The sequence below is a fragment of the Vipera berus genome, assembly GCF_964194415.1.
Source record: "Vipera berus genome assembly, chromosome: 2".
Lineage (NCBI taxonomy): Eukaryota > Metazoa > Chordata > Lepidosauria > Squamata > Viperidae > Vipera > Vipera berus.
This window is the reverse complement of record NC_138203.1, coordinates 210,220,842-210,246,778: the sequence shown is the minus strand read 5'-3', so window position 1 is coordinate 210,246,778 and position 25,937 is coordinate 210,220,842. Positions and strand designations below refer to the sequence as shown.

Below are 25,937 nucleotides of genomic sequence, written 5' to 3'. Positions count from 1 at the left end.
TGCTGGCTGGGGAATTCTGGGAGTTGAAGTCCACGCATCTTCAAGTTCCTAAGGTTGGGAAACGCTGGAATAAATAACCCGAAGAAGGCAATGTCAGGGGAAGGAGTCAAGAGGCGCCAGCATTTCGGAACGCCGCAGCGGGAAGCGGGACGTTCCGGCTTACACTTCTGCCTTTAGGAAAGCAACTTCTCTGCGACGTCAAGGCCGAACGAAGCAGGAGGCAAGACGCCGCGGCCCCTCCCGCTTTCTTCAGCCCGACCGGTTCGCGACTCCCAACTTTCATCCCTCTCGGAGGTTATGAAACGTACTTCGCTACGTCTCTTTCGCAGTGGGGGCCGGCCGAAGCTGGCAGCCAATCAGCTGGCTCTCCGACGCCATCACACGGGGCTGCTCCTGATTTTATGTAATATTCCGGCCTCGGGGTGGTGGTGGTGGTGGCGGCGGCGGCGGTGGTAATTTTGTGTCTTTGGTCTGTGCAGAAGGTCATTCGAGCAATCCGGTAGCTGAAAACAGATTCGGCGTAAATAAAGACAATATACTGCGCGGAGGCGGAAAAGTTACTGGTTTGGGGCCCCGCCTCCTTTTCATTCGTCCCACGCCGCGACACCTTCCGCCTCCTGGTCGCTGGCTAACTAGAAAAAAAAAAGGATGCCGCCTCCTGCCAGGCTAAGAGATCGCCCCGGTCGAACTGAAGGGACCCACCTTCGGGGATCGTCTTCTCCGGCGACTGCCCGTTGATTGGCGGCAAGAGTGTTGCTGAATTAAAACCATTCAAAGACTTGGGAGGCAACCAGCCAGCTGTGGCCGGAGAGCGCCGGATGCTCAGGCGGCGCGGGGGCCGAGATGAAGCTGTTGATTTAGCGGTCGCGGCACGGAAAGCAAACCCGCTTGCTTGCGCGCGAAGTTAAGCAGAAACCGACGAGTTTGCTTTGCGGGGCTGTTCCAGCGCCTGGAGCGAGCAGCTTTGTTTTTTTTTTTCTTTCCTTCGGAAGTCGAAGAAATTCCTCCAGGCGGGGTGGGGGTGGGGAAGGCATAGGGAACTTATTTATTTATTTATTTTAATCCCATTTATATCCCGCCCTTCTCCGAAGACTCAGGGCGGCTTACAATTTAAGCACAAACCAATGTGCTTAGCAATGGAAGTTCGGGACTTTTAAGGGCCGGCGGGTTACTCCCGTCTAGCACGCTGGTAGGACAGGGCAAAACAATTGGGATGAAGTTCAGGCTTTGCGCAAGTCTCCCACTGGCCCTTTCGGCTGCCTATCTTCGCTGCTCTTAGGAAGCCGTCGACCTTTGCCCGCTGCCCTCCGGATTCCCGTTTAGCCCTCCGGATTCCCGCCTCCCGCCCTCTTTTGGCAGAGCAGAAGCATGGAGCTCTTCCTCTGTCCCTCCTGTCGCCTGGTTCTCTGGGACCCGGTGACGGTCTCCTGCGGCCATTCCTTCTGCAGGAGATGCCTGGGCGAAACCTTGCCTTCCAAGTGCCGCCTCTGCGGGGAGACGCTCGGGCTCCTGGGCTCGCGGACGCCGAGCTCCAACGTCCTCCTGGGGAACTTGCTCGAAAAGGGCTTGGCTCCGGCCGCCAAGGTGGCCCGGTTGAAAAGGGACCTGCAGGAGCTGGTGAGCAACAGGGACTTCCAGGAAGCGCTGAGGACACTTCAGAAGGGAATCGATTGGGGTAAGGTTTGCCGTGCTAGCCCCAGAGGTGCTTTTTAAGAATGTGTTGCGAGGTTGTAACTATAATCCTGTATTTAGCTCTGGGATGTGGGGGGGGGAAGTGGGCGGGTTTGGGGTGGGAGGGATTTGGGGATATATTGTAAAATTTTGTTTTTGTAAAACTCTTTAATAATAATAATAATAATAAAAGAATGTGTTGCGAGGTTGAACGACGGGGCGAAGGGGAAGCGAGACTTGGTGGTATGCGCGGGGACCGACCGCCAGATGCTACTCCCTGGTTATGCAAACTTGCCACCGTCTCGCTGGCTGCATTGTGTAAGCAGGCGAGGGACAATTCTTGGCAGCCCCTTTCACTGACTTAGCTATCCCCTTCCTTAAGGCTGGTGATTTTACTGGTCACACGGGGCGAGATACAAATTTTGGGTGGACAGGTTCACCCGCTTGTGCCTTGCTGACGAAACTTGAGATTTTCCTTCTTTTAAGCAAAAAAAAAAGGCTTACTAATAGTTGGCTTCTGTTGCAGATTTTATCCACTGAGGTGAAACAATGGCATTGGCCATATCAGAAAATTAAATCTAAATCTAAAGTGCGTATGGTGATAGGAGAGTTAGTTGTTCCTGGGGGATCGATTATTCCTTAGGTTGCTTTTAAAAAAAATGCGTTATGTAATTTGCTGGCCTCCTTGGAGGCTGTGGAGCCATCTTTAACTGTTCATGGATGGCAAAAATAAAATAGAGCAGATCTTTATAATATTTCAGTATCATTTCTGTGATTTGAAGTTTTGGAAGTTTCTGAAGTAACAGCTATGAGCAGTTGTGATCTTTCCCAAATTATGTGGGAATCTTAACTCCTTCCTCCAATTTTAAGGGAATCTTAATCCTACCTCAAATGCTAAGGTGAGATAATTCCTTCAGAGCACCATTTTCAGTGTTGAAATGATTATTGTTCTTGTACACTGCAGGTTAAGGTTTCATGGAGTCTTTATTTCTTTACTACTTACTGAACAAGTAGGGATTCAATGAATGCTGCTTTCCTATTATGGTGATGTCATGATGATAGATATACCAAATTTCTTTTAACATACTTTTATGTTAATAGTGTCTTTGTCAGGGGGAAAAAGATGATATTCTGTTATTATCTAGGGGAAATCATCTCATTTCATCTGTAGTCTTAAAACTTACATTAAAGTCAGCTTTGGAACTGGAAAAGCTGATGCTATTTAAACCTTAGGACTTAGGAATGAGTAATTAAGAATCAGGCTTCATTTTCTGATTCAGACTTTCTTGTGCGTGGAAAATGGCACACCCCTCTTATTTATAATGCACCAACAGCCTGTTATAAAATGCTAGCTCTTGTTTTGCAATGAGTCAGAGACAAGTGTACAGGTGTTTCAATCAACAAGTGAGCTTATACTGGAATATTTTCATCTACCCTGAATTTTTCTTAATTGGAGGATTTCTTCAATTAATATGCATAGAACACAAATTTAGTGGCCCTTGAATTTAGTCCAGGTACATTTATAACATGGACTATCAAGGAGCTGATAGCCTGAGCAATATTAAACAATGCTTCTGCATTTCAGCTTTTTACCATTTATACTATAGGTAAAGGTAAAGGTTCCCCCGCACATGCGTGCTAGTCGTTTCCGACTCTAGGGGCCGGTGCTCATCTCCGTTTCAAAGCCAAAGAGCCAGTGCTTATTCGAGGACATCTCCGTGGTCATGTGGCTGGCATGACTAGACACCAAAGGCGCATGGAACGCTGTTACCTTCCCACCGTAGTGGTCCCTATTTTTCTACTTGCATTTTTACGTGCTTTCAAACTGCTAGGTTGGCAGAAGCTGGGACGAGTAACAGGCGCTCACTCTGTTACTCGGCACTCGGGATTCGACCCGCCAAACTGCTGACCATCTGATCGACAAGCTCAGCTTCCTAACCCACTGAGCCACCACGTCCCTATTTATACTATACTTTTCTTTATAAGCACAAAGCAGATGAGATGAAAATATGCTATCAAATTAATCTTGTATTTGGCATTTTTTTAAAAAAAAATCTATTTTTTTTCCATTTTAACTGATCCATGGAAAAAGTTTTGGAGAGCAGGAATGCTTAGAACATTGTACAAGGGCAATTCGGAAATAAACCTCCATTTGGTTATTAATGACAGACACTTGCAGATACAGAACTTTTATTATACACGTTAGAAAACTACAATGTTACATTACTTTTTGACATAATCATTCAAATTGAGGCACTTGTCATAACGTCTTACAAGGTTTGAAATTCCTTAGTAGTAGTCGCTCGGTGCCAACTCTGGGCTATTGGGGGTGTGTGTGTGATCCAAAACATCCTAGCGGAACTGCTTCAAAAGTTCTTGGGTGCGTCTAGTGGTGTGCGGGCGAGCATTATCATGAACCAACACCATACCAGAAGTGGTGCCATAGAAAATCCTGCCAAATGTGAAGATGCCAAAGGAGTACTGCTAGTGAAGTTAGAAAAAATAAGATAACCTTTATTGTCATGGAAACTTCTTTGATAGGGACTTTCTGTCATTGAATAACTTTTTAATTCTGGAAATTTACTCAGTGGATGAGCTGAGTTCTCCCTTACCATTCACTCCTATCATCCCCATCCTCAAATAATACAAGTACCATTGTATCTTTCCTAGTAAGAAAACAGTAGATCTTTTCCTTAAGCACAGAGTTGTTTGACAGTATCAGAATAAGCTATCTTCAGATGATTTGATCTGCCCTTTTATCTGATGGATAATACGAGACCATCCTTCTTGTTAATAAAGTAGAATTAGTGACTTTTTTAAAAAAAAAATCTAGCTAAACGTATTGGACATGAGCACAGCTGATTCTAGTAAATAAGTCTCTTTCTTGGAGATTTTCTTTTATTGCCTTGGTGTGTACAACTGTACAGCATTTGTTTTTTATTATTTCTTGGGAACAACAGTAAAATGTTCTGCTTCGTCCTACAGCTCCAGATGATCTTACATTACGGGTGTGCAGATCAGAGCTTTATGTGGCTATACAGCAGTATGAAGGGGCTCTTGAGGATTTGGAGATTCTGTGCAAGCAGAAGCCAGAAGAATGTGAAGTGAGTTGTGTGTAAAACTGTGTGTTGTGATCCAGAACAAGCATATGTTCTTCCCAACCTTTAAGCGGTGAGATGAAATAGCATTTCTGGAAAAGGCTACATTTGATCTCAGTTGCAATAATAGTACGGAAAATGAGCATATTCCTTAATATAGTTGCTTATTTAAATACAATATAGGCTTTCCCTGGTTCTGTACAAGCCAATGTTGACTCATATGCGCTAATAGAATGATTAAAAACCATTTCCTGCTAAAGAAGAACTTGAATTACTTCTGGAAGGTTCACAGACTTCAGCTGAACATTCTCTTGTAGTCAAAGAGGAATTTACCAATGTTTCAATCAATGCTCAACTATAAGCTAAATTTGCAGTCAGGAGAATTTCTGGGAAATATTGAATGTTTACGCTTTGATAGTGGAAAACCGGGGTCTTAGTTAATTTTGCAAGACTGCCTTGTAAAAAATTCCCAGTGTTTACCAATATTATGCTCCCTGACAATAAATTTCTCCACAAAAATTAGACAATACTATTTGGATAAATTTAAAAGAATTGGTGATTGGACTTTGCACATCCAGTCAGCATAATATTTTATAGGACAACCGTTAGTGAGCTGTCCAGAAAATTCCCACTCTGTATGTCAATTCCATACAGTGATGGAATCTGTATGGTGACATCATGATTGGAGAGGCAAATCTTTAGTCCAACCTGTTCTGACAGATATCAGTCTACTTTGAGGAACCAAATACTGGATGACTGATTTATTGTGGCTTATCCCTCCATCTGTATCTGCCAGGCTTGAATGTAGCCTGGAAAGGTCAAGTACAGAATTTTAAATCTTGATTTACATAGAGACAGAACAACCACTTCTCATCTCTGCTGATAGTCCCCTTTTACAGTTCCCCAATATCTGTATCACTAATTAGTTCCATCTTACAGGAGGGCCTTTACTTTGGCATGTATGGATGCTCTCTCCACAATGGCACTTGTGGCTAAATATAATAGTATTCCTTACCAAGACCATTTGTGTATTTACATAGACTTTGAAACTGAGATAATAGTGCACATACTTCTGAAATGTCTTATCTACCACTTTTAGCAGTTAGAGATAATCTTTCATCTTAATTACAAACTATTCCTTCCCCAGGTATAATTAGTGCAAGTAGGAATAGGTTTTTATTGGATGCTATGTAAATCTGTTTAACTTTTGTATGTTTGGTCTACGATTGTATGTTTTTAGTAAACTGAAGAAAATCATGAAAACTCCTCCACTTGCATGCTTTGGGTGGAGGGATGTTACAATGCAGGTTTATAAGGGAGAGCTTGCATTGTAGAGCCGTGATTAATGTTTTGCTAGTTTGGCATCACCGTGATTAGTAATTTGAAAATGCTATTTTGGAGCACTTAACATTCTTCAGTTGAGCGTATGTTCAAACTTGATCTCATGGGTACTCCTCCACTAATTTTAAAACTTTTTTCCCTATCTTTTGATATTTCTGTATTTCCAAATAATTTCTTTGACACCCCCCCCCCCGAAGGTACATGCACAAATATGATAGTTGCTAATCAGTTTTTACAATAATCAAAGCACTGATTTTTTTTGGGAAGTAATTTCTATTTGATCACTTCTGTTTGATCAGTATAAAGGATTATACTTTAACACTTGCCAGACTTGTTCTTTTAGGCTGTGTTGAAAAAGCACTTCAACCTATGAGTGTGACAAAGCAAGAATCGAAATCTGTGTGATTGTCATTTTGCTACATTTTGGGTATGAACATTTTGAAGAAAGGTTTGTGGTAATAGTGCATAGAATATTTTTGAGGAAGGCCAATTTTATTTGCATTTTCAGATAGCTCTCTTTTGTTTTAGCCTTTTAGTTTCTTCATATTAAAGAAGTGAAGAAGTTGTATTGTTGCATTAATTGAAGCCATTTCATATTTCTCTTGTAAATATGTTCTTCCCCTTCATCCTTTCTACAATGGTTTTTTTTTAACTTCGCAAGTTCTGTGCTCAGAGTAGTTAGATCAGGTGCTGCCACTTGTTGGGATTAAAAATAGTTTCCTTTGAGTCATACTCGTGTCCTAGTACCTTAATGAATGTGTTCATGAAGTTTTCATGGGTCTCCCAAGTTCTATTTCCATATTATACCTAACCAGCATTTTGAATATCTGTGTAATCTAATATAAAAAGGTTCAGTGAAATTCTCTGCCTCTTTCTCTCTCTGATGTGTATGTTTACATATTGATATACATATATACAGACCAACACATTGGACATTACATATACTTGGTATATTATTTATTTATTTATTTATTATTTGGATTTATATACTGCCCCTCTCCCAAAGGACTCGGGGCAGTGTACAGGGCAATTAGAACACTTATATACAGCACATAATATACAAAAATTAAAATAAATTAAACCAAGTAGCCCTAAACAATAAAACACGTTCTAAAATTTAAAATCTAAAATCCCAATCCCTCAGTCCAGGCCGGCAAGTTCAAATAGCCAAGTCTTCAGGTCGCGGCGAAAAGAGCGAAGGCCGGGAGCCATCCGGAGCTCAACAAGGAGCTGATTCCAGAGGGCAGGCGCGCCCACAGAGAATGCTCTCCCCCTAGGGGCCGCCAGTCGACATTCCCTGACCAACGGCACCCTGAGGAGGCCCTCTCTGTGGGAGCGCACAGGACGATGGGAAGTTAACGCCGGCAAAAGATACTCCCATAAATAATCCGGGCCCATGCCATTTAGGGCTTTATAGGTCATCACCAGCACCTTGAATCTCACCTGGAAGACAACTGGAAGCCAATGCAGCTTGCGGAGCAGAGGTGTTACATGGGAGTATCGGGAGAACCCCATCACAAGTCACGCGGCCGCATTCTGCACCAGCTGGAGCCTCCAAGTGGTATTCAAGGGCAGCCCCATGTAGAGAGCGTTGCAGTAGTCTATCCAAGAGGTCACGAGCGCATCTCAGCACACATCCAGAAGTGCTGGTGGGAAAGAGAGGCTTTAGCTTTTGTCTTAGATTTTGTGATCACTGTTTTCCTGCGCTTAGGGATTGTGGAAGTTGGTGGGGAGAATGATCCCTATCCTGATTGCCATTTTATTGTTTCAACAACATCTTTCACTGTTGCCCAGTTGATAAATGACAAGCTAGACTAGAGGGAATATAGCTGGGTGATTCTTTGGTTCTGCCAATCATGGGAGGAGGATTTAAGTAGCAACCTGCCTACTATATATTTGGTTGATTGATTGACTAAAACTGCAGCCTTTGGCATTATGCAAAGGCAATTTGCAGCCGTGGCTGCAGAATGTTATGACAGTTCAGGAAGGCAACTGAAATGTGTTTTGTGTTTCTTTTCAGGGCTTTTTTAGAAAAGGGAAAGTACTCTTGGACTTAGGGAAGCAATCAGAGGCCCTGCTGCAGTTTCAACACTGCCTTACACTGAACTCCAGTTTCCATGCTGCTCAATATGAGATAGAAAAGGTAAGTGCATTATTATGACTAAGCACCTTGAGATTAAATGTCGGAAGCTTAATTGGTTTGCTTAGGAAGAGGCAGCAGTTTTGGGTTGTTGTTTTTTTGAGATTTCAGTAAAAGAAGATGAGATTCTTGTGCTGTAGATGATGGAATTTATGAAGTTGTATCTACTCATACTTTTTCAATTGGGTATCACTAATTTTTTTTAGAAAGTATTTGCTTTGTTTGAGAATAGTTAGGGATAGAGAATTGTTAAACTACACAGAGATTAAGATTTAAATGGCAAAATATGATTGGATGTGTCTATGGTTGCACACAGTTTGTCATTTTTGTGTAATGCTGGGCAAAGGCTTACAACATTTCTGAGAGGTGTGGGGCATGATGTTCACTATGGTCTGAGTCACATTTTGGCCTTAGAATGTAGGTCTTCGCTAACCCCTAATAAATATATTGTTAGGCAGGTTGCTTTTGTATTGGTAAATGTTATGAGAAATCATTTCTCTATGTAGTGCAATCTCTTGGACCGAACAACTTTAAATAGGCTGGCTGGGGAGTTCTGAGAATCAAAGTCCACATATTTTAATGTTCTTGAGATTGAGGAATACTGGTTTGGAAAAGAAGATTTCTTTTTTTAAAAAAAATCTTAATGGATTTGATGACTTGACAAGTATAACATGAAGAAACATGACTAGCTTCAATTTAACCAACTGAGAGACTGCTCTGAAGTCAGATTCTACTGTGAGGTTTCTCCTTTAGAATGAACCAATGTAAAAATCTTTCTGCTGCAGATTCTCAGAAATGATGCCTCCCCTACTCCTGGCACTGTTATGGAGTTGAAGAACAATGGTAGTCAGAACTTGGAAGGTTGTAATTCAAGGGAACAATTGACTTTTCTTATGAGTTTTGAAGAAGAACCCCTACCGGTAAGTCATATGGGATGATACCAGTTCCAAATTTAGAGATGGTGTAACAAAAATATGTATTTGTATGTGATGGGACATTGGTGAAAGGGTTTCCACGTGGACTCTTTCATATGTTTCCAACCACACCAGCACTGTCCACTCACCTCTAGTTTTCTCACAGCAGTTCTTGTACATTCATCTGTTCACAAAGGAACTAGCTATCATTTGTAGGGATTGGGGAAGCCTATCTTACCTTTCGCAGAATTGTTTTAACTCCTTTACTTTTAAACAATATCTATTTTTAATCTATAATAACAAAAATACCAGAATTAAAAACAAACATTAAGTACCATAATGCATTCTAGTACAAAAAGCAAAGCAAAGATAAATCAGGAAATAATTAAACTGTAAGAAAAACAATACAAAAATAACAGAGGAACATGAAATGGTATAAAAAATTAAGTTAATGGAGATTAGAACATTCAAATATGCAACAGCATCAGATCTTCATATTTTGATGGGTTCCAAATTTTCAAGCTATCATTCAGTATTACATTCATATATTTTCCCCTTATTTATTAGACCACAGTTTATAATCCTCTGAATTTTAAACCAAAATGATTATAACGCAGAGAAGGATCAAAACCTGCAGGTCTAAATTCTCAATTATTAAAGCTTTAACTGTTGGTGGTTTGATAAAACACATACTGCAACTCCTTAATCCAAATGACATGCAAGATACCCTTATCTAGTTTTGTGCAATTTTTCAGTTGTGAATAAAATGAGACTTTAAGAAGTTTAGGAACTTTTAAGTTCAGCTAGCCCATCAGGCTCAAATTGTCAAATAGACAGATGTTTCTATCATGTACTCTTTGTGGGTCCTTTGATCTGGTGAAGTGATTAAAGCTACTTTATGTCTGTGTAGAATATGTGGATCAGTACATATCCGAGAAATTCTAGTGTAAGAAATTTGATTCAGTCTCTATACAATTCCCTTCTTAGATGTGGTCACACTTCATTGGAAGTAGCAAACAGTAGAAGGTGTCATGCTATGTAACTGTATCAAGAAATAATATGTGTGCATGAGTAAACTACAGCTTGGGAGTATGTGGTGTTGCCTCTGTGTTTTCCTAGCTGTACTTGTGACCCTTGGTTTGGTGTTTACTTTCCTTTATTAAATAGGATATGAAGAAAGAAAAGGCAATTTGGCTGGAAGGAACTATGCCTGATCATTGCCAGGCAGCACTTCCCATGTCTCAATGCATGAGGAAAAAAACCAGATCAGATCTTTCTGCAAATAAAGAAGGTGAGTATATCGATAAATGTTTACAAGTCCTTGTGTTTTTTTTAAAATAAGCTTCTTATCTCTGCCTAGGAGAAATAATTGATGCCCTAATTAGGATAAATTATTTTGGCCCTGTGTTTGAAAATCTTGTTCTGTCATCTGATCTCCACCACCCACCACCCAGCAGGATCACCTTACACAGGTTCTTTGAGCATGCTCCCCAAACCCTGGAATCATGTGACTGTTCTCAAGGCCAAATTCTATTACAGGAAGCCCCAAGGAATCATGCCTGTTGTATATCAAGAAGGACCTGATCAGATTGCATTGTTTTAATGCTGATCAAATGTTAAGGTAGAGAAGGCAGCCCAGTTTAATGTTAAAATTAGCTGCATCACACTCAGTCCAGCATGATTTATGGAAGAGACCTGGTTCTGTATATACTGGATCTTTCTAGTGATTTTGGGGCCCAGCTGGAGATGAATATAATAGGATTTATCTGAACCTGCAGCAAGTGGTATCCTGAATGGGGTTTAATGGCCCAGGATACGTTGGCTCCATTTCTATTGCTGCTGGGCAGTTATATTTCCAGTTTTAATTTATGGTCTAATTGGAATGTTTTGTGGATTTTATTGGAAGACAGTAGTACGTATAAAAGAAGACTCTTCTTTCTTTCATGACTGAAAGGCATTATAGACTTAAAGTAACATGTCTGGGCTGCAGGAGTAGAGCCTGAAATAGATATAAGTGGCCAGTGTTCATGTGAAATTAATTACCACTTGGCGCAACACCATAATAGACCCTTGGTCTTAAGGGGGAGGGGAACCCTACAAAATAGCTTCTTGCAACTACACAACTTGGTCTACCCAGATCTCTGCCCCTATAAAACAAAAAGTGGGATAAAAGTGGGATTCAGTGAGGAGGCGGTCAGTGTGTAATGTTCATAATCTGCCTTTTGCTCTTTCCTTCTGTGAACCAGATTTGGATGAAGAGGAGGCCTCACCAGAGACATCAGGAATTAGATCACCAGATACAAACTCAACGAAAGACTATTGTCCAGCCTTGCTGGGCTTCCTGACTGCTTCAGACTTGGAATGTTCTCTTTGTATACGGTCAGTTAATTAAAGGCCTAGTAATCAGAGCTGCTGGGAAAAGGCTTCTGAGGTACAAATTGAGCATGAGGTATCTTCTTACGGTTCTAACCAATGGTGGGATTCAGCCAGTTCTCACCAGTTTGGCAGAACTGGTAGCTAATTTTTTTGTTGCCCAGGCCCAGAATGGACTTCTGGAAGTGGCATCCACCCAGAGAACCGGTTGTTCACATATTTGAATCCCACCAGTGGTTCTAATCAGTAGACTTCTGAAAAAGCCTTGGGGATAAACTCTCTCCTTATTTGTCGAAGAGTAAAGAACATGTTTTGTTTTTATTTATTTTATTAGATTTATATACCGCCCTTTCCTGAAGGACTCAGGGCAGTTTACAGGGTATTTAAAACAAGAAATACAAAAGTTAAAAACAATTTAAAAAATTACATCAATCCCTGAAAAAAAAGTAAAAACCCCAATTAAAATTAAAATTAAAATTAAAATTCTCAGCCTGGGCCAGAGAGCTCGAAGAGCCAGGTTTTGAAAGGTATTTGCACTTCCTCTTGGTATAAAGTAATATTCAAAATTATTATACGTTTTCGTAAATAGAAAAATCATAAAAACCATGATCTGTACATTCTTACTCATGCTAAGATCCAGTGTATTTTGATGGACGCTCTTGCTAATGACGTGCAAGTAATGCACGCTCAGTTTTTCACCAGTCAGATATGAGACACTCCTCGTAGGAAACACGAAGTGGTACCCGACTGCATGGTATGATATCAGAAAGTCTTTTTTAATTGTTAAAAAAAGAGAGGGAAATAGTGATGGTTATGTACTGAAGTTTTTGTTAGAAGTACAGCTTAGCATTAGAATTTAAAATAATAATTTCAGCAATCCAAAGAGTTAAACATGTGGCTATTCAGGACTGCTTTTGTTATATATTAATGTTATATATTAATGTTATATGTATTGTTACTAGTTCAAGTTAATGACAGTTGTATGAGGTAAATAACGGCTGACAGGAACACACGTGGCAGTTTGACAGCTGTCAAAGCTGCCGCTGGCTAATGCGCAGGCGCAGCAGCTGACAGCTCTCAGCTGTCAGCCCGACTGCCGACCGCGCATGTGCAGCCGCCACAAGGATTCCTTAGCTGTCAAAACCAGACACAGCTGATTGGTCCAGCTTTCAGGCGGGAGGAAACCGAAAGACTGATTGGTCCAGCCAGCCACCAGCTGGCTATAAAAAGAGCAGAAGCCGGCTAAGTCCGTGTCGGGTACCTCAATAAACATTCAACTTAAGCCTGCTGTCTCTTCGTAATCCTTATGCCCCAAGCCACCTCACTGGCGACGAGGGTGGGATCTGCTTCGCCGAGCTGAAGTCGCTAGCCTAGGAAAGGGAACTTTCCGGAGGCTCAGAGCTAGTCACGGTTGAAGTCACTGACTAGGAAGTTATAACTTCCCACATCCAGGCGAAGCAGTACTAAGGACTGAGACAGTATGGCCAACCTCGGACAGATCCGAGAATTCAACACCCAACACCCAGAATGTTGGGAATCGCATCTGGGCCAAGTCGAAGGGTTCCTGCTGGTCAGCAAGATCACAGAGGACCTGGCCAAGGCAGCAGCCCTCCTGTATCTAAGTGGCCCAGCTGTATACGACGTGGCTGTCGGACTTTGCAGTCCAGAGCCGGTCGCAGAAGTGGCCTACGCAGAGATGACAGAAAAACTCAGCAAGCATTATATGCCGACGCGCTCGGAGATATACTGGAGGGTCCAGTTCGCGCGTCGGCGCCAGCTGCCAGGTGAATCCGTGACCGACTTCATCACAGGAGTCCGGCATGCCGCCCAATGGTGCCAATTTCCGGATCTGGAAGACCGGATCAGGGACCAATTGGTTATCGGGCTTAAGGACGAATGCCTCCAAAAGAAAATCATCGCGAAGCCCACTCTAAACTTAGCCGAAGTCACGAGGGAAATTCTGGAGTACGAGGACAGCCACCAAGGAGACCTTGCACAAGCCAGGAATGGACAACACGGATCAGTGCACCAGGACGAAATAGCCCCCAGAGATGTTGGGGAATTAGAGGATCCAACCGACGTGGACGCCATTCAACGGCGATTTGAAAGACTGCAAACATGCCGAAACGATCAAGGGGAAGGGACAAGACCCAAGAACAACCCTAAAGAACCACGAGCCACCTGTGCCAGCTGTGGGGGAAACCACCCCAGAACCTCCTGTCAGTTCCGCAATGCCAAATGCCACAACTGCGGTAAATCCGGGCACATCAGAACCGTATGCCGAAGCCGGAACCGCAAGGACCTCCACGAGCTCGAGGCGACCTCCCTAGGTATGAGATCGGAAGAGGGCCATCAACTGAACCCTAAAGTAAAAATTAAAGCCCGTCTACAAGGGGTCCCCTGCGAGATGGAAGTAGATTCCGGCTCCTCGGTTACCCTAATTTCAGGGAAAACGTTCAGGGAAATTTGCCAACACAACCGGAGGCAAATTCCATTGAAACCCCCCCAGATTTACCTGGTGGACTACCAAAAGACCCCCATTCCATTGAAAGGGAGAGCCCGAATTTTCATGGAATTTAAACAATTCCGAGGACCCCTTAACGTTCTAGTCACTCAAGGGGACCGATCCAGCTTAATCGGGCTGGATTGGTTCAAAGCCTTAGGCATTAGCTTAACCGGAATTAACACCACACAGGCCGCAAACCTCGACGCCGTCTGTAAGCAATTTGCAGACGTCTTCGACGGTTCACTAGGGGAATACACGGGGGGCCCAATTTCCCTAAAACTAAACCCCGAGGTCCCACCCATAAGAATCAGGGCCAGGAGAGTTCCGTTTGCCCTCAAAAAGAAAATTGAGGACGAACTGGATCGCCTGGTCAAAATAGGAGTCCTAGAACCTACAGACGGAGGAAGCTGGGAAACCCCAATAGTTACCCCAATCAAACCAAACGGCCAAATTCGGCTCTGCGCCGACTATAAGGCCACCCTTAACCGAGCCTTAAACGCACACGCTTACCCAGTCCCCACGGTGAAAGACGTCCTCTCCATCCGTTCTGGCACCATCTTTGCCAAATTAGACTTGGCGCAGGCGTATTTGTAACTCCCGGTAACCCAGGAAACCACAGATGCGCAGACCATAGTCACTCACCGCGGGGCTTTTAAAGTTAAGCATCTACAATTCGGCATATCGGCAGCCCCAGGGATTTTCCAGGAAATAATGGAGAAAACATTAAAGGGAATCCCCGGGGTTTGCCCCTATTTCGACGATGTCCTCATCGCCGGAGAATCTGAACAAAATTTAGCAGACCGACTGACAGCTGTTCTGAGCAGATTTAGAACAGCGGGTCTCAAACTTCAAAAAGAAAAGTGCTCAATAGGGGTTCCCTCTACCGAATTTCTCGGCTATAGAATAGATGCCCAGGGGATTCACCCGACCAACTCCAAAATCAAGGCCATCAAAGCAGCCCCCACACCCAAAAACAGACTGGAGTTGCAAGCCTTCCTCGGACTATTAAACCTCTACCATGCATTTCTGCCCCATAAAGCCACCATAGCCGAACCCCTACATAGGCTGCTGGATAAGGGAAGCCCATGGATCTGGATGGCACAGCACGACACCAGTTTCCAAGCCCTAAAAAACATCCTGTGTAACAGTTCCACGGTTACATTATTCAGAGAGGATCTGCCCCTATGCATCGCTTGCGATGCATCCCCATACAGAATAGGGGCAGTCCTGAGTCACTTAAAGGAAAATGGAATACAGAAGCCGATAGCATTCTATTCCAGGACTCTCACTAAGGCTGAAAGAAATTATGCCCAAATAGATAGGGAGGCATTAGCAATTGTCGCCGGCGTGAAGAAGTTTCACGATTACTTGTACGGCAGACAATTCACCATCTTCACCGACCACAAACCCCTATTAGGCATTTTCACATGGGACAAATTAATGCCCCAAATCCTATCACCGAGAATATTACGGTGGTCAACCTTTTTATCAGCCTACTCATACAAACTTGTCCACAAACCGGGAAAAGAATTGGGGCACGCTGACGGGCTCAGCAGGCTACCCTTGCCAGACAAAGACCCAGACCCAGCTCCTGCGGGAAATATCCTGGTGATTTCAGAACTACCTGAATGCCCCTTATCGGCAAAAGATATCGCCTCTGCCACAGCCAAAGAAAGAAACATTTGCAGAGTACTGCAGTGGGTTACTGCGGGATGGCCAGCCACATGCCCGGGACAAGAGTTCCAGGCATATTTTACAAGAAAACAGGAACTGTCATCCCATTTGGGATGCATTCTATGGGGCAACAGGGTAGTGGTTCCAGAAAAGCACAGAGCCCAAACTTTACGCACACTACACGAGGGACACCCGGGAATTGTAAAGATGAAAGCCCTAGCCAGAAGCTATGTTTGGTGGCCAAACATTGATAGAAACATTGAGGACCATGTAGCAGGATGCTATCCCTGCGAGTTAACAAGGCCAGCTCCACCTCAAAGCCCAATCCACAGATGGGAAACAACCAAGAACCCATGGTCCCGGGTGCACTTAGACTTCGCAGGATAGCTATTCTAAGTGGCTGGAAGTTGTTCCGGTCAACAGCATCACAACGACCGCCACTGTACAGGTGCTTAGGGGGCTTTTTGCCACACATGGCCTCTCCAACGTTTTGGTCTCTGATAATAGGCCCCAATTTACTTCTTGTAAATTTCAGATATTCACCAAGGGCAACTCTATTAGGCATGTCACATCGGCTCCGTTCCATCCCTCGTCTAATGGTCTGGCTGAAATTATGGTAAGATCTACAAAAGATGCCCTTCGGAAAATTATCAAAGGGAACTGGCACCGGCGGCTAGCCCAGTTCTTGCTAGCCCAACACACCACCCCATGCACGACCACAGGGAAATCTCCAGCAGAACTACGTTGGGGGCGACGGCTCATCACCAGGCTCGACAGGATGCACCCTGATAGAACAAATGCCGACGCAGAACAACCCCTTCCGCAAAGATCTTTTACAAACGGACAAACTGTATGGGCACGGAACTATTCAGACGGACCTAAGTGGCTCCAGGGTGTTGTCATAGACCAAACAGGACCCTTGTCTTATCTTATAGACACGGGTCGCAATGGTCACATCTGGAGACACACCGACCAGCTGAGGAACCGGAGCCCCCAACACCTAACAGAACTCACAGGTCCGGCACCAGAAGGAGATGGGGCTCCACAACGACTTGAACTCGAAATCACCAACCGACCTTCATTTCTCCAGCCAGGACAGGGGGAAGGGGTGCAGGGCAATGAAACACCTCTTCGTCGCTCTGGCCAAACAAGGCAACCACCAGCCTACCTACAGGACTATGAATGGGCAGGCAACAAACAACAACCGAGGGGCAGGGCAAACACCAGTTCAGGGGAAGGGTAAGGGGTGTTATATATTAATGTTATATATTAATGTTATATGTATTGTTGTTACTAGTTCAAGTTAACGACAGTTGTATGAGGTAAATAACGGCTGACAGGAACACACGCGGCAGTTTGACAGCTGTCAAAGCTGCCGCTGGCTAATGCGCAGGTGCAGCAGCTGACAGCTCTCAGCTGTCAGCCCGACTGCCGACCGCGCATGTGCAGCCGCCACAAGGATTCCTTAGCTATCAAAACCAGACACAGCCGATTGGTCCAGCTTTCAGGCGGGAGGAAACCGAAAGACTGATTGGTCCAGCCAGCCACCAGCTGGCTATAAAAAGAGCAGAAGCCGGCTAAGTCCGTGTCGGGTACCTCAATAAACATTCAACTTAAGCCTGCTGTCTCTGCATAATCCTTACGCCCCAAGCCACCTCAGCTTTACATAAGACTAGCCCTAAGCTTCCTACCAAGAAGCTTAAGGATCTCATATCATAAATGTTTGATAGAAATGAAGGCAAAATGAGCTTGCTTGCAAAACCCTCCACCTCTGGTCTGACGTGGTTCTTGCCCTCTACATCCTCTCCCCAGTTGTAATGGTATGGGTGAAAGACTTTGAGACATGGGGCAAAGAAATTGTGCCTAGGTCTGAGATGCAAAGGGGATACTGGAAGATATTAAATGGACATGCAGACCTCAGTGCCTGAACATTTACTCTGAAAAGGCTGTGAACAAAAACCAAAAGTGGGTTAGAATGTCGTGACAGTATGCAGTACAATAAAGGGATGGGTGTCTGAAAAATAAGTCCAGACAGAACTTAATAGAGGACTTCTTTGACCTCTGAAATTGTTATCCAGCTCAGCGTGCCAGTGTAATGTCTTTTGCAGAGTGGTACTATTTTGTAATGAACTGAAATTTGTTTCATTTGAAGATGGATATTCCAAAGAAAGTAAGAAAGGAGGGGTCTTTGGCAGTTAACCTTAATTGATTTATTTTGCAGAATATATATTTTATGTGGGAAATAGAAACACTGGCTGTATCATACAGTGGCGCAGTGTGATGGAATTGGAGTGGAACAATTTGGGGACTGGTGCTGAGAAATTGTAGAACAGTGTTGTTGTTTTTTAACATAATTCTGTTTCACAGTGTGAGTATTGTAGTTTTTTAATGTTAGCATTGGAAATTGCAATCATGTGACCCTTGCAATGTCATAATTGTGAGCCAGGCCTGCAACAGCCACAATTTAGTGGACTGGTTGTAAGTCTCCCTTGTTCAGCACCATCATAACTTCGAATGGTTATTGAATAGGTGGTAATAACCCAAGGACTATCTGTAGTCGTCAGGTGTGTTAGGAATCTTAGTGTTCGACTCTTGGAAGCTGATTCAGTTAAAAGTAAATCTTCAAGAAAGTGTTTAACAGGAAGTATTGATTTAGACTTACAAGAGTTTGAGCACTCAATACTTTTCACTTTAGAACCAATTTATCTTACCTTACATTGCAGTGGAGACTTTCTCCATTTCTTTGCAACTTCTCTCTTGTGAACCAGGAAGAAGCCATTTATTTCAAGTTAACACAGGAGCTTGCTGTTTACAAAACCGTCCACCACTGCAAAAAATTTCTTCTCATCCTGTAAACTGATTATTATGTTTTCCATTATATATGTCCCAAGAAAGCAACATATTTCTCTTGATATTATTGAATTGTGATGCAGCTAGAATGGTCTATATGGACAGATGTTTAAACTCTCTTCTGCAAAATTTCTTCTTTTCCTAGCACTTAGTTACTAGTTGCCTGATCATCCTCATTGCTCTTCTCTGAACTGTTTCCATTTTATCTTAAATCAGGTGCCTGGAATTGAAGACTGTCTTTGAAATGGAGTCTGATCAGAGTAGGGATCTGTTGTCATTTTGAAACTGAAGCTTCTTGCATTTACCCTTTTTACCTCCTATGTCAAAGTTCTAATTCATATTTAGCTCGTAGTCATCATTTCCTCAAGTATCATTACCAAGCTAGGTAATAACTCATGCTACGCCTTTGCATTTGAGATCTAAGTGAAAAACTCAGCCTTTGCCTCTGTTGAATGTTATGCTGTCATTTTCCATTCATTTCTTGAACCTCTTAAGATTATTCAGAAATGTACTGCTGTCTTATTAGGTATCGACATTCCCACCCTGATTTGTGTAGTCTATAAATGTAATAAGCATTCTTTCCATCCAGGTCATTAATGGAAATGTGCAAGAGTACTGGGCCCAGAGCCAAACCCTGTGGCATCCCATTTGATATCTTACTTCAGTTTGAGGCAGAACAGTGGTTGATGAGCATTTCTTGAATTCTTTCCAGCCACCTAATAGACAGGCCATCCATCCCATACTTAAGTAGCTCGCTAATGAACATGTCAATGCCCAACGAGAGATGGTCTTTTTCTCTGCAGTATGTTGTACGAACCTGTCACCACCCCATGTGGCCACACTTTCTGCAAAGAGTGTATGGAGCGTTGCCTAGACCACCGACCCAACTGCCCACTTTGCAAGCAAAGCCTGGGAGAGGTAAGAGGGGGAAAGAGGGGTCAATTTTCTGTTGTTTGCCTTCAACTGCTGGGTGCTTTTGTTTCTGTAATCAAGGAAAAGGAGAGGATAACCAGTTCTGTAGTCCCAATGCTTCTGAAGAATATTAAATTTTTGCAGGTTTTGCACTTTTTCAGGATTTGCCGATTGGTAGGTATGTTCTTCATCCTTGACTTTCATTATTGACTGGTGGTTTTTTTTGTTTTTGTTTTTGTAATAAAAGTGGCCTTGATTAAGATAAGAGTTTCTGTGTTTCTGGTGTGTATGAAAGCACATCTCCTGGCAGGTACAAATATTGCAGCAATTTGTTGGTTTTATTTTGATGTAAGCTGGTCAGAGTCGCCTGGTAGCAAGATGGGCGGCATACAAATGTAATAAATAAAATAAATTAACTTTGAGAATAATTTTGTCTACAGTAAGTCGTAAGAGTTAGCCATAGTACTTTAGACTATCTGATAAAAATGTTAGGCTCCTTATCAAGTGCTAAATCAAACAGATTTATTAAATACTGCTAGGTATTAGCAAGAATTAGTGCAAAACCAATTTTGTGTTTGGTACCAGATAATGAACATTACATATGGACAGGTGCTCAGGGTGGGATTTCCAGACGAAAATATTTGCAAATGCTTTCAGTGGGTCACCTGAGCCACAGTTTTATTCTTTGGGAAGATACTTTGTTGAAAGGGGGTTTCAGTTCTGTGCAATTCAGTACTGGATTTTTTTTTTAAAAAAACCTTAAAAACTGGCTAAGTACAAAAGAGGAACTCGGGGAGCAGATTGTCTTTTGCTGAATGCTTTCCATCTTCCATTCTACAAAAGATGTACTTTGTGGATTTAAAATACATAACGCATATCTATAAATGTGTGTAAACTATATCAAGGTGATACAATTACGAATGTTTGATTCCTTCCAGTATCTGAGAGCTGGAAAATACACTACTACCATTCTGCTTGAAGAATTGATGACTACAGTCTTCCCCTCGCAGCTGGCAGAAAGGAAACTGGTCCACCAAGCTGAAATGGTAGAACTTTCAAAGTAAATATGAACCTTTGAGCTGCATATTCTAGGTGTAAAATCCTGGAAGCAGGAAAGTTATTTTACAGCAGTTGGGAAAATATATTTGACGGTTTTATTCAGTCCTTAAAAGTAAGCCTGTTACAATTAGAAAGATCGCTTCAGGTCACTTTTTAGCAAGATGAACTGGTTTCCCTAACTTCATTCATTGCTGTTTATTTCAATTATTAATCAGAAACAATGAATTATCTTCCCCAGCACTTTTAGCATTTTCCAGCATTTAGAAAACCGGTGCTGTGTGTTTTTTCTCCCTCTCTCTTGTGTATTCATACATTCACCTACACAAGGTAAGCTTTACATAGTGATCATAAGTTATTTGTTTATTCCTTGGCCATCCTTGCTCCATAACACGTGCCTCACACCATCATGTCTTCAAGCCTTTTTCTCTCTGTGTCTTCTTTAATCTGATATCAGAGCTCAACTGGCCATTTTCCCCATGCCTTATTTTAGGAATACCTGTAGGTTTGAAGCTCTCTTTCTATAAGGGAAGGGTCCAAGTGTTGATGAATGTCCCTAGCAATGCTTGATGGGACAGGTGAACTAGATAGTGGGTTTATAGAACACAACATTTGGGCGATCTTTAGAGTTCATGGAGGAAAATGGCCACGTAAATCTAATAAATATATGGCTGCTTGGTAGATTTCGTAGTCCTCATGCATTTTATCTTTTTGAGCAAGCGTGAAGGGTTCACCTCAGTGTCCTTGTGTTCATGCATAAAAGTTATCCAGTGGTATATTCTACTCTAAAATCCTCCCGTTGATTTTTCAAGTTCCTACACACAGTCCTTTTGTTGATCATGGTCTTTCCCCTCCTTTCTTTTACAGCCTAAACAAGAATATCCCCATCTTTGTGTGCACCATGTCATTTCCAGGTCTTGTATGTCCTCTGCATGTGTTTGAACCTCGCTATCGACTCATGATGCGAAGATGTCAGGAGACTGGCACAAAGATGTTTGGCATGTGCATATATGAAAATGGAAAAAAGTAAGTGACACGGAAGACCCAGGGCTGCTCAGACTTTTAAAAACTTCGGTCTAAGCAGAGGTTGAATCCCCACAATTTTGGGGTTGGTTGAATCAATAGATAGTAGAACCATACTAAAAAAGAACAAATTTAACTTCGTTTTCTGAAATTCCATACATGGGTTCAACTTGGGATTGGGAGGCAGAGTCTCATCTCCCGATTGTAACTGAATGCTCTCTTCCTCTTCCTTCTCTCCTACAAAAAACTTAGATTTTAGAGAAGTGAAGTAGAAAACTCCCCTGAGCTTCATAAAATCAAGTTGCAAATCAGCTTTCTTTGATAGATGCCAATGATTAGGAGGAATATAGTCAGAATCTAAATAAATAAACGAAGGGATATTGATCTGTTTCTTTGCTGGTATCTTTTTTACATGTTAGTCTGCACTTAATGTTTATGAATGGCAGGTAGAATAGAGACGACCACCTGGTCTTTCCGTTGATATTTGTTCACTATGCCAGCTTTGTCTCCAACATCTGCATATTGAATGCAGTCTATCGCTTGTGCAGGGTGACTTTTTGCAGTGTTTTGCTTGCTCACAGCGTAAAAGGAAGGAACCTGTGCATCTGGTTGAAAATGTGATTATTTGGGACTATGCAGGAGTTCAAGAAACGTGTTAAAAGTGTGTTCTTTATATACATTTTCTGGATATGCGGTAAATGTAAAGCCTAAAAAGTAAAACTTAAAAGTTTTTCTTGTTTGTGAAGTGCTAGAGTCAAATGGGTACAAATGAAAGGGAATCTGTACCGGAAAGTTGTTCCAGTATTTGATAGGGATTGAATTTTAATTTAATTACATTTAAATTGTGTTGTTTTTGAGTTTGGGTCCTCGTAGGCCATGCCATTCAGTTCAAAGCATTTGCATAGTAGCATCCCACAGGTTATATAGCACAGCAGAACTGGAAAAGAAGAACTGTAAATATGAAACTTCCTTCTGTCCTGCATTAATAAGCTTGTCTCTTTTCAGCTTTGCTGACTATGGCTGTATATTAGAGATTCAGAAAATAGCATTTTTTCCTGACGGACGGTCATTGGTGGACACTATAGGCAAGAGGAGGTTTCGAGTTTTAAGACGAGGGCACAGAGATGGCTACAACACTGCAGATGTTGAATATTTGGAAGACGAGAAGGTGAGTAGTCGTTATGTGAAGAGTAATAGCAATAGCACTTAGATTTATATACCGCTTCATAGGGCTTTACAGCCCTCTCTAAGTGGTTTACAGACTCTGCATATTGCCCCCAACAATCTGGGTCCTCATTTTACCAACCTCAGAAGGATGGAAGGCTAAGTCAACCTTGAGCCGGTGAAAATCGAACAGCCGAACTGCAATGTCCTAAATATCTGGCTAAAACAAAAGGAATGATATGCACAGGGTGTCACTTGATATAGGTAGTTCTCTACATACAGCCATAATTAAGCTCAACATTTCTGTTACTACGTGAGACATTTGTTAAATAAATTTTACCCCATTTTACAACTTTTGTCACCACAGCTGTTAAGTGAATCACTGCAGTTCTTAAGGTAATCACACCGTTGTTAAGTGAACCTGGCTTCCCCATTGAGTTAGCTTGTAGGAAGGTAGCAAAAGGGGATCACGTGACCCTGGGACACTGCAACCATCATAAATATGAGTCAGTTGCCAATTTTGATCATGTGACCATGGAGATGCTGCAAAGGTTGTAAGTGCAAAAAATGGTCTTAAGTCCCTTTTTTCCATGCCATTGTAACTTCAAATAGTCACTAAACTGTTGTAAGTTGAGGACTACTTATAATTTACAGGTGTTAATGATTTATTGAGTTTGTATTTCACTTTTCCACCAAAAGATGGCATTCAAGGTGGTAATAAGTAAACAGATATTAAAATGAACAAATTTTAACATAGCTGAGCTAGTAAACAATTACTTGAACCATGCCTACTCTTGTTAGATCTTATAGGACCGATGGTAACGATTGGAGATAGATTATTCAGTTTGGCCCTCTGCCCCCATTGTCCCCATTGTCCCAGCACCTTCCTTTCCCAGTAGGCTGAGAGAGTTTCCTCAAGAGCATTTCCTTCTCTTATCTCCCATCCCAAACCAATTCTGCAGAGAACAGCACTTTTCATTCTGTGTATGGAGCAAAACATCCAAGCACGTTTCAGTGTTAGCACAGACTGCTCAAAACCAGGTTTTGTTTTTTTCAAGCATGCAGTATTTTACATATCCCTGCTATATGGCAACCACATTTGAGTTCTACTTGGTTGTTACGTTTTCTCTCCCACAGTCTCTTTTGATCTCAACTGTTGTTTAAATTCTTTCATTTTTACTTTCAATATGCTTCATTTTGCTTGTTTTCAACTTCTGACTTTGTGATCTAGATGGAAGGAGAAGAACAGACTGAGCTCCAGAATTTGCATGATTGTACCTATGAGCTAACCCAGAGGTTTTATGAACAAGGGGGCAGAACTTTGAGACAGCTTGTGATGCATCATGGACCACTTCCTGAAAAAGAGGAAGACATACAGGTATTGAGACTTGTTCTCACCAGGAATATAAAATAATCTGCAGGGGAATGAGATCAGACAAAAGGGATATATAACTGTCAAATACTATAACAATAAAGATACTCAGATTTCATTCTAATTTGGAGGAGAATATAGAAGATTCCCAGTCTTTGGAGGGTTGCAACAATATGTTGCAACAACAATTATCCTGTGTTGGCATGGATTCTATTCTGATAGTAGTAAATTAGATAAACTAGGTGCCCACAGAGTTAAGCCATGTTGACCATTTATTGATTATGTGTTATCAAGTTGTTGTTGATGAGCATAGCATAGCATAGCATAGCATAATATAGTATGGAATAGAATAGAATAGAATAGAATAGAATAGAATAGAATAGAATAGAATAGAATAGAATAGAATAGAATAGAATAGAATAGAATAGAATAACAGAGTTGGAAGGGACTTGGGAGGTCTTCTAGTCCAACCCCCTGCTTAGTGAGATAGAAATACTGTTTCTTAGATACATGAGCCATGTCATATTTGGTGGTGTTCCATGGCACACATAGGGTTTTTAAAATAATCTTGTGTTCATACACTAAGTTTTTTAAAAAAGAAGCACATCACAAGAGATAAATAAATGCTATGCAGCCATTCGTATCTTGTCCTTCATTTGTCCTCTCTAGAATCTTAATGCTGCATTTCTTAATAGATATTATAGAAGCCATTTTTTAATTATTTTCTAGGAATTAAATTGCCTTGAATTTCAGATTTAGGTTCATGTATGTAGATGCCTTCTGCCACCTGCCTTCTGTACATTATAAGTTGAATGAGTTAAAACAATAATTCCCTGGAATCAAACTCAATGTCCGATGGTGATATGGACCCATGGAATCCATGAAGTTTTCCTGGCAGGAATGAAAGTTATTTTCTATTATTTTTCTAGGATGTGTTGTTGATTTCTTAGACTTGCTATTGCCCTGAGATTTCCAGTAGTATCCCATCCAAATACTATGCAAGTATCATTACATATTTTTTTTTTCAAGATCAGCCAAAGGCAGATAAGAACCTAACAAAATTAAGTCAGCAGTTTAAAATGTTGCATTTTGTACAGTCATACAATTTTTTAAAAAATGTATTTTTAGCCATTTGACTAGGTAATGCCCTTTAAATGCAGTCCATAGTATTAGATTACCATAAGGCTCAAACCATTCATGGTATAGTCTTAGAAATGCTGCCTTCCCAAGTAAATAATATTAGATATACTGCATTATCATAACTTTCCATGTATGTTTTTCTTTCTACAAGCGGTTAGATAGCCTTAAGAGAACTTTGTACCTGAACATCATAATTCTCCAGGAGTGTAGTAATAAACAAAGTTCAGTGCCAAAGTAAATTTAATTTAGAATTAATTAACCTATTAATCTCACTTTTCTGTCTAAATAAATTAATTAAAGGAATTATGACCTTGGGTTGCTGGAACCTGCAAACCTTTCTCCTCAAGTAATAGGTGAGACTTAATAGCTCTACAAGAAAGATTGCTTTTTTGGGCTTTTTAAAATAGGAAGTTTGGGCTCTGTTTTAAAGACTAGAAAGAACATGCTACTTTGTACAATTTCACCATGGTGACTATTTTAAATATTTCAGCATTAAGTTACTATTACATTAGCAATATTAATTTAAGATATTAGTAGGTTGTATTAATAATACACCATATCATTTATTAGTTGCATGAATAATTTAAAGAATTGCCATTGCTCTACAATTCTTAGAATGGCATGCGCTTAAGAATATTATACTAATAACCCATAAAAAGAAACGAAGCACACAGAAGGGATAGCATAAAACTGGCAACATCTA

General features: G+C 41.6%; 1 protein-coding gene across 3 annotated transcripts in view; it reads left to right on the top strand.

Annotated features, from left to right (window-relative positions):
- Positions 1-509: 509 nt before the first annotated feature.
- Positions 510-25,937, top strand: part of LOC308664552 (LON peptidase N-terminal domain and RING finger protein 1-like) — a 44,463-nt gene continuing 19,035 nt past the window's right edge. For all 3 annotated transcript variants that reach the window (XM_081321911.1, XM_081321913.1, XM_081321912.1), the window contains exons 1-11: positions 510-1,675; positions 4,657-4,775; positions 8,131-8,253; positions 9,036-9,170; positions 10,332-10,455; positions 11,411-11,543; positions 19,371-19,485; positions 20,418-20,539; positions 21,403-21,561; positions 22,564-22,726; positions 23,954-24,100. In XM_081321911.1, coding sequence (XP_081178037.1) covers positions 1,369-1,675; positions 4,657-4,775; positions 8,131-8,253; positions 9,036-9,170; positions 10,332-10,455; positions 11,411-11,543; positions 19,371-19,485; positions 20,418-20,539; positions 21,403-21,561; positions 22,564-22,726; positions 23,954-24,100 — 1,647 coding nt within the window. In that variant the 5' untranslated portion in view covers positions 510-1,368. The remainder of the gene's footprint in view (positions 1,676-4,656; positions 4,776-8,130; positions 8,254-9,035; positions 9,171-10,331; positions 10,456-11,410; positions 11,544-19,370; positions 19,486-20,417; positions 20,540-21,402; positions 21,562-22,563; positions 22,727-23,953; positions 24,101-25,937) is intronic.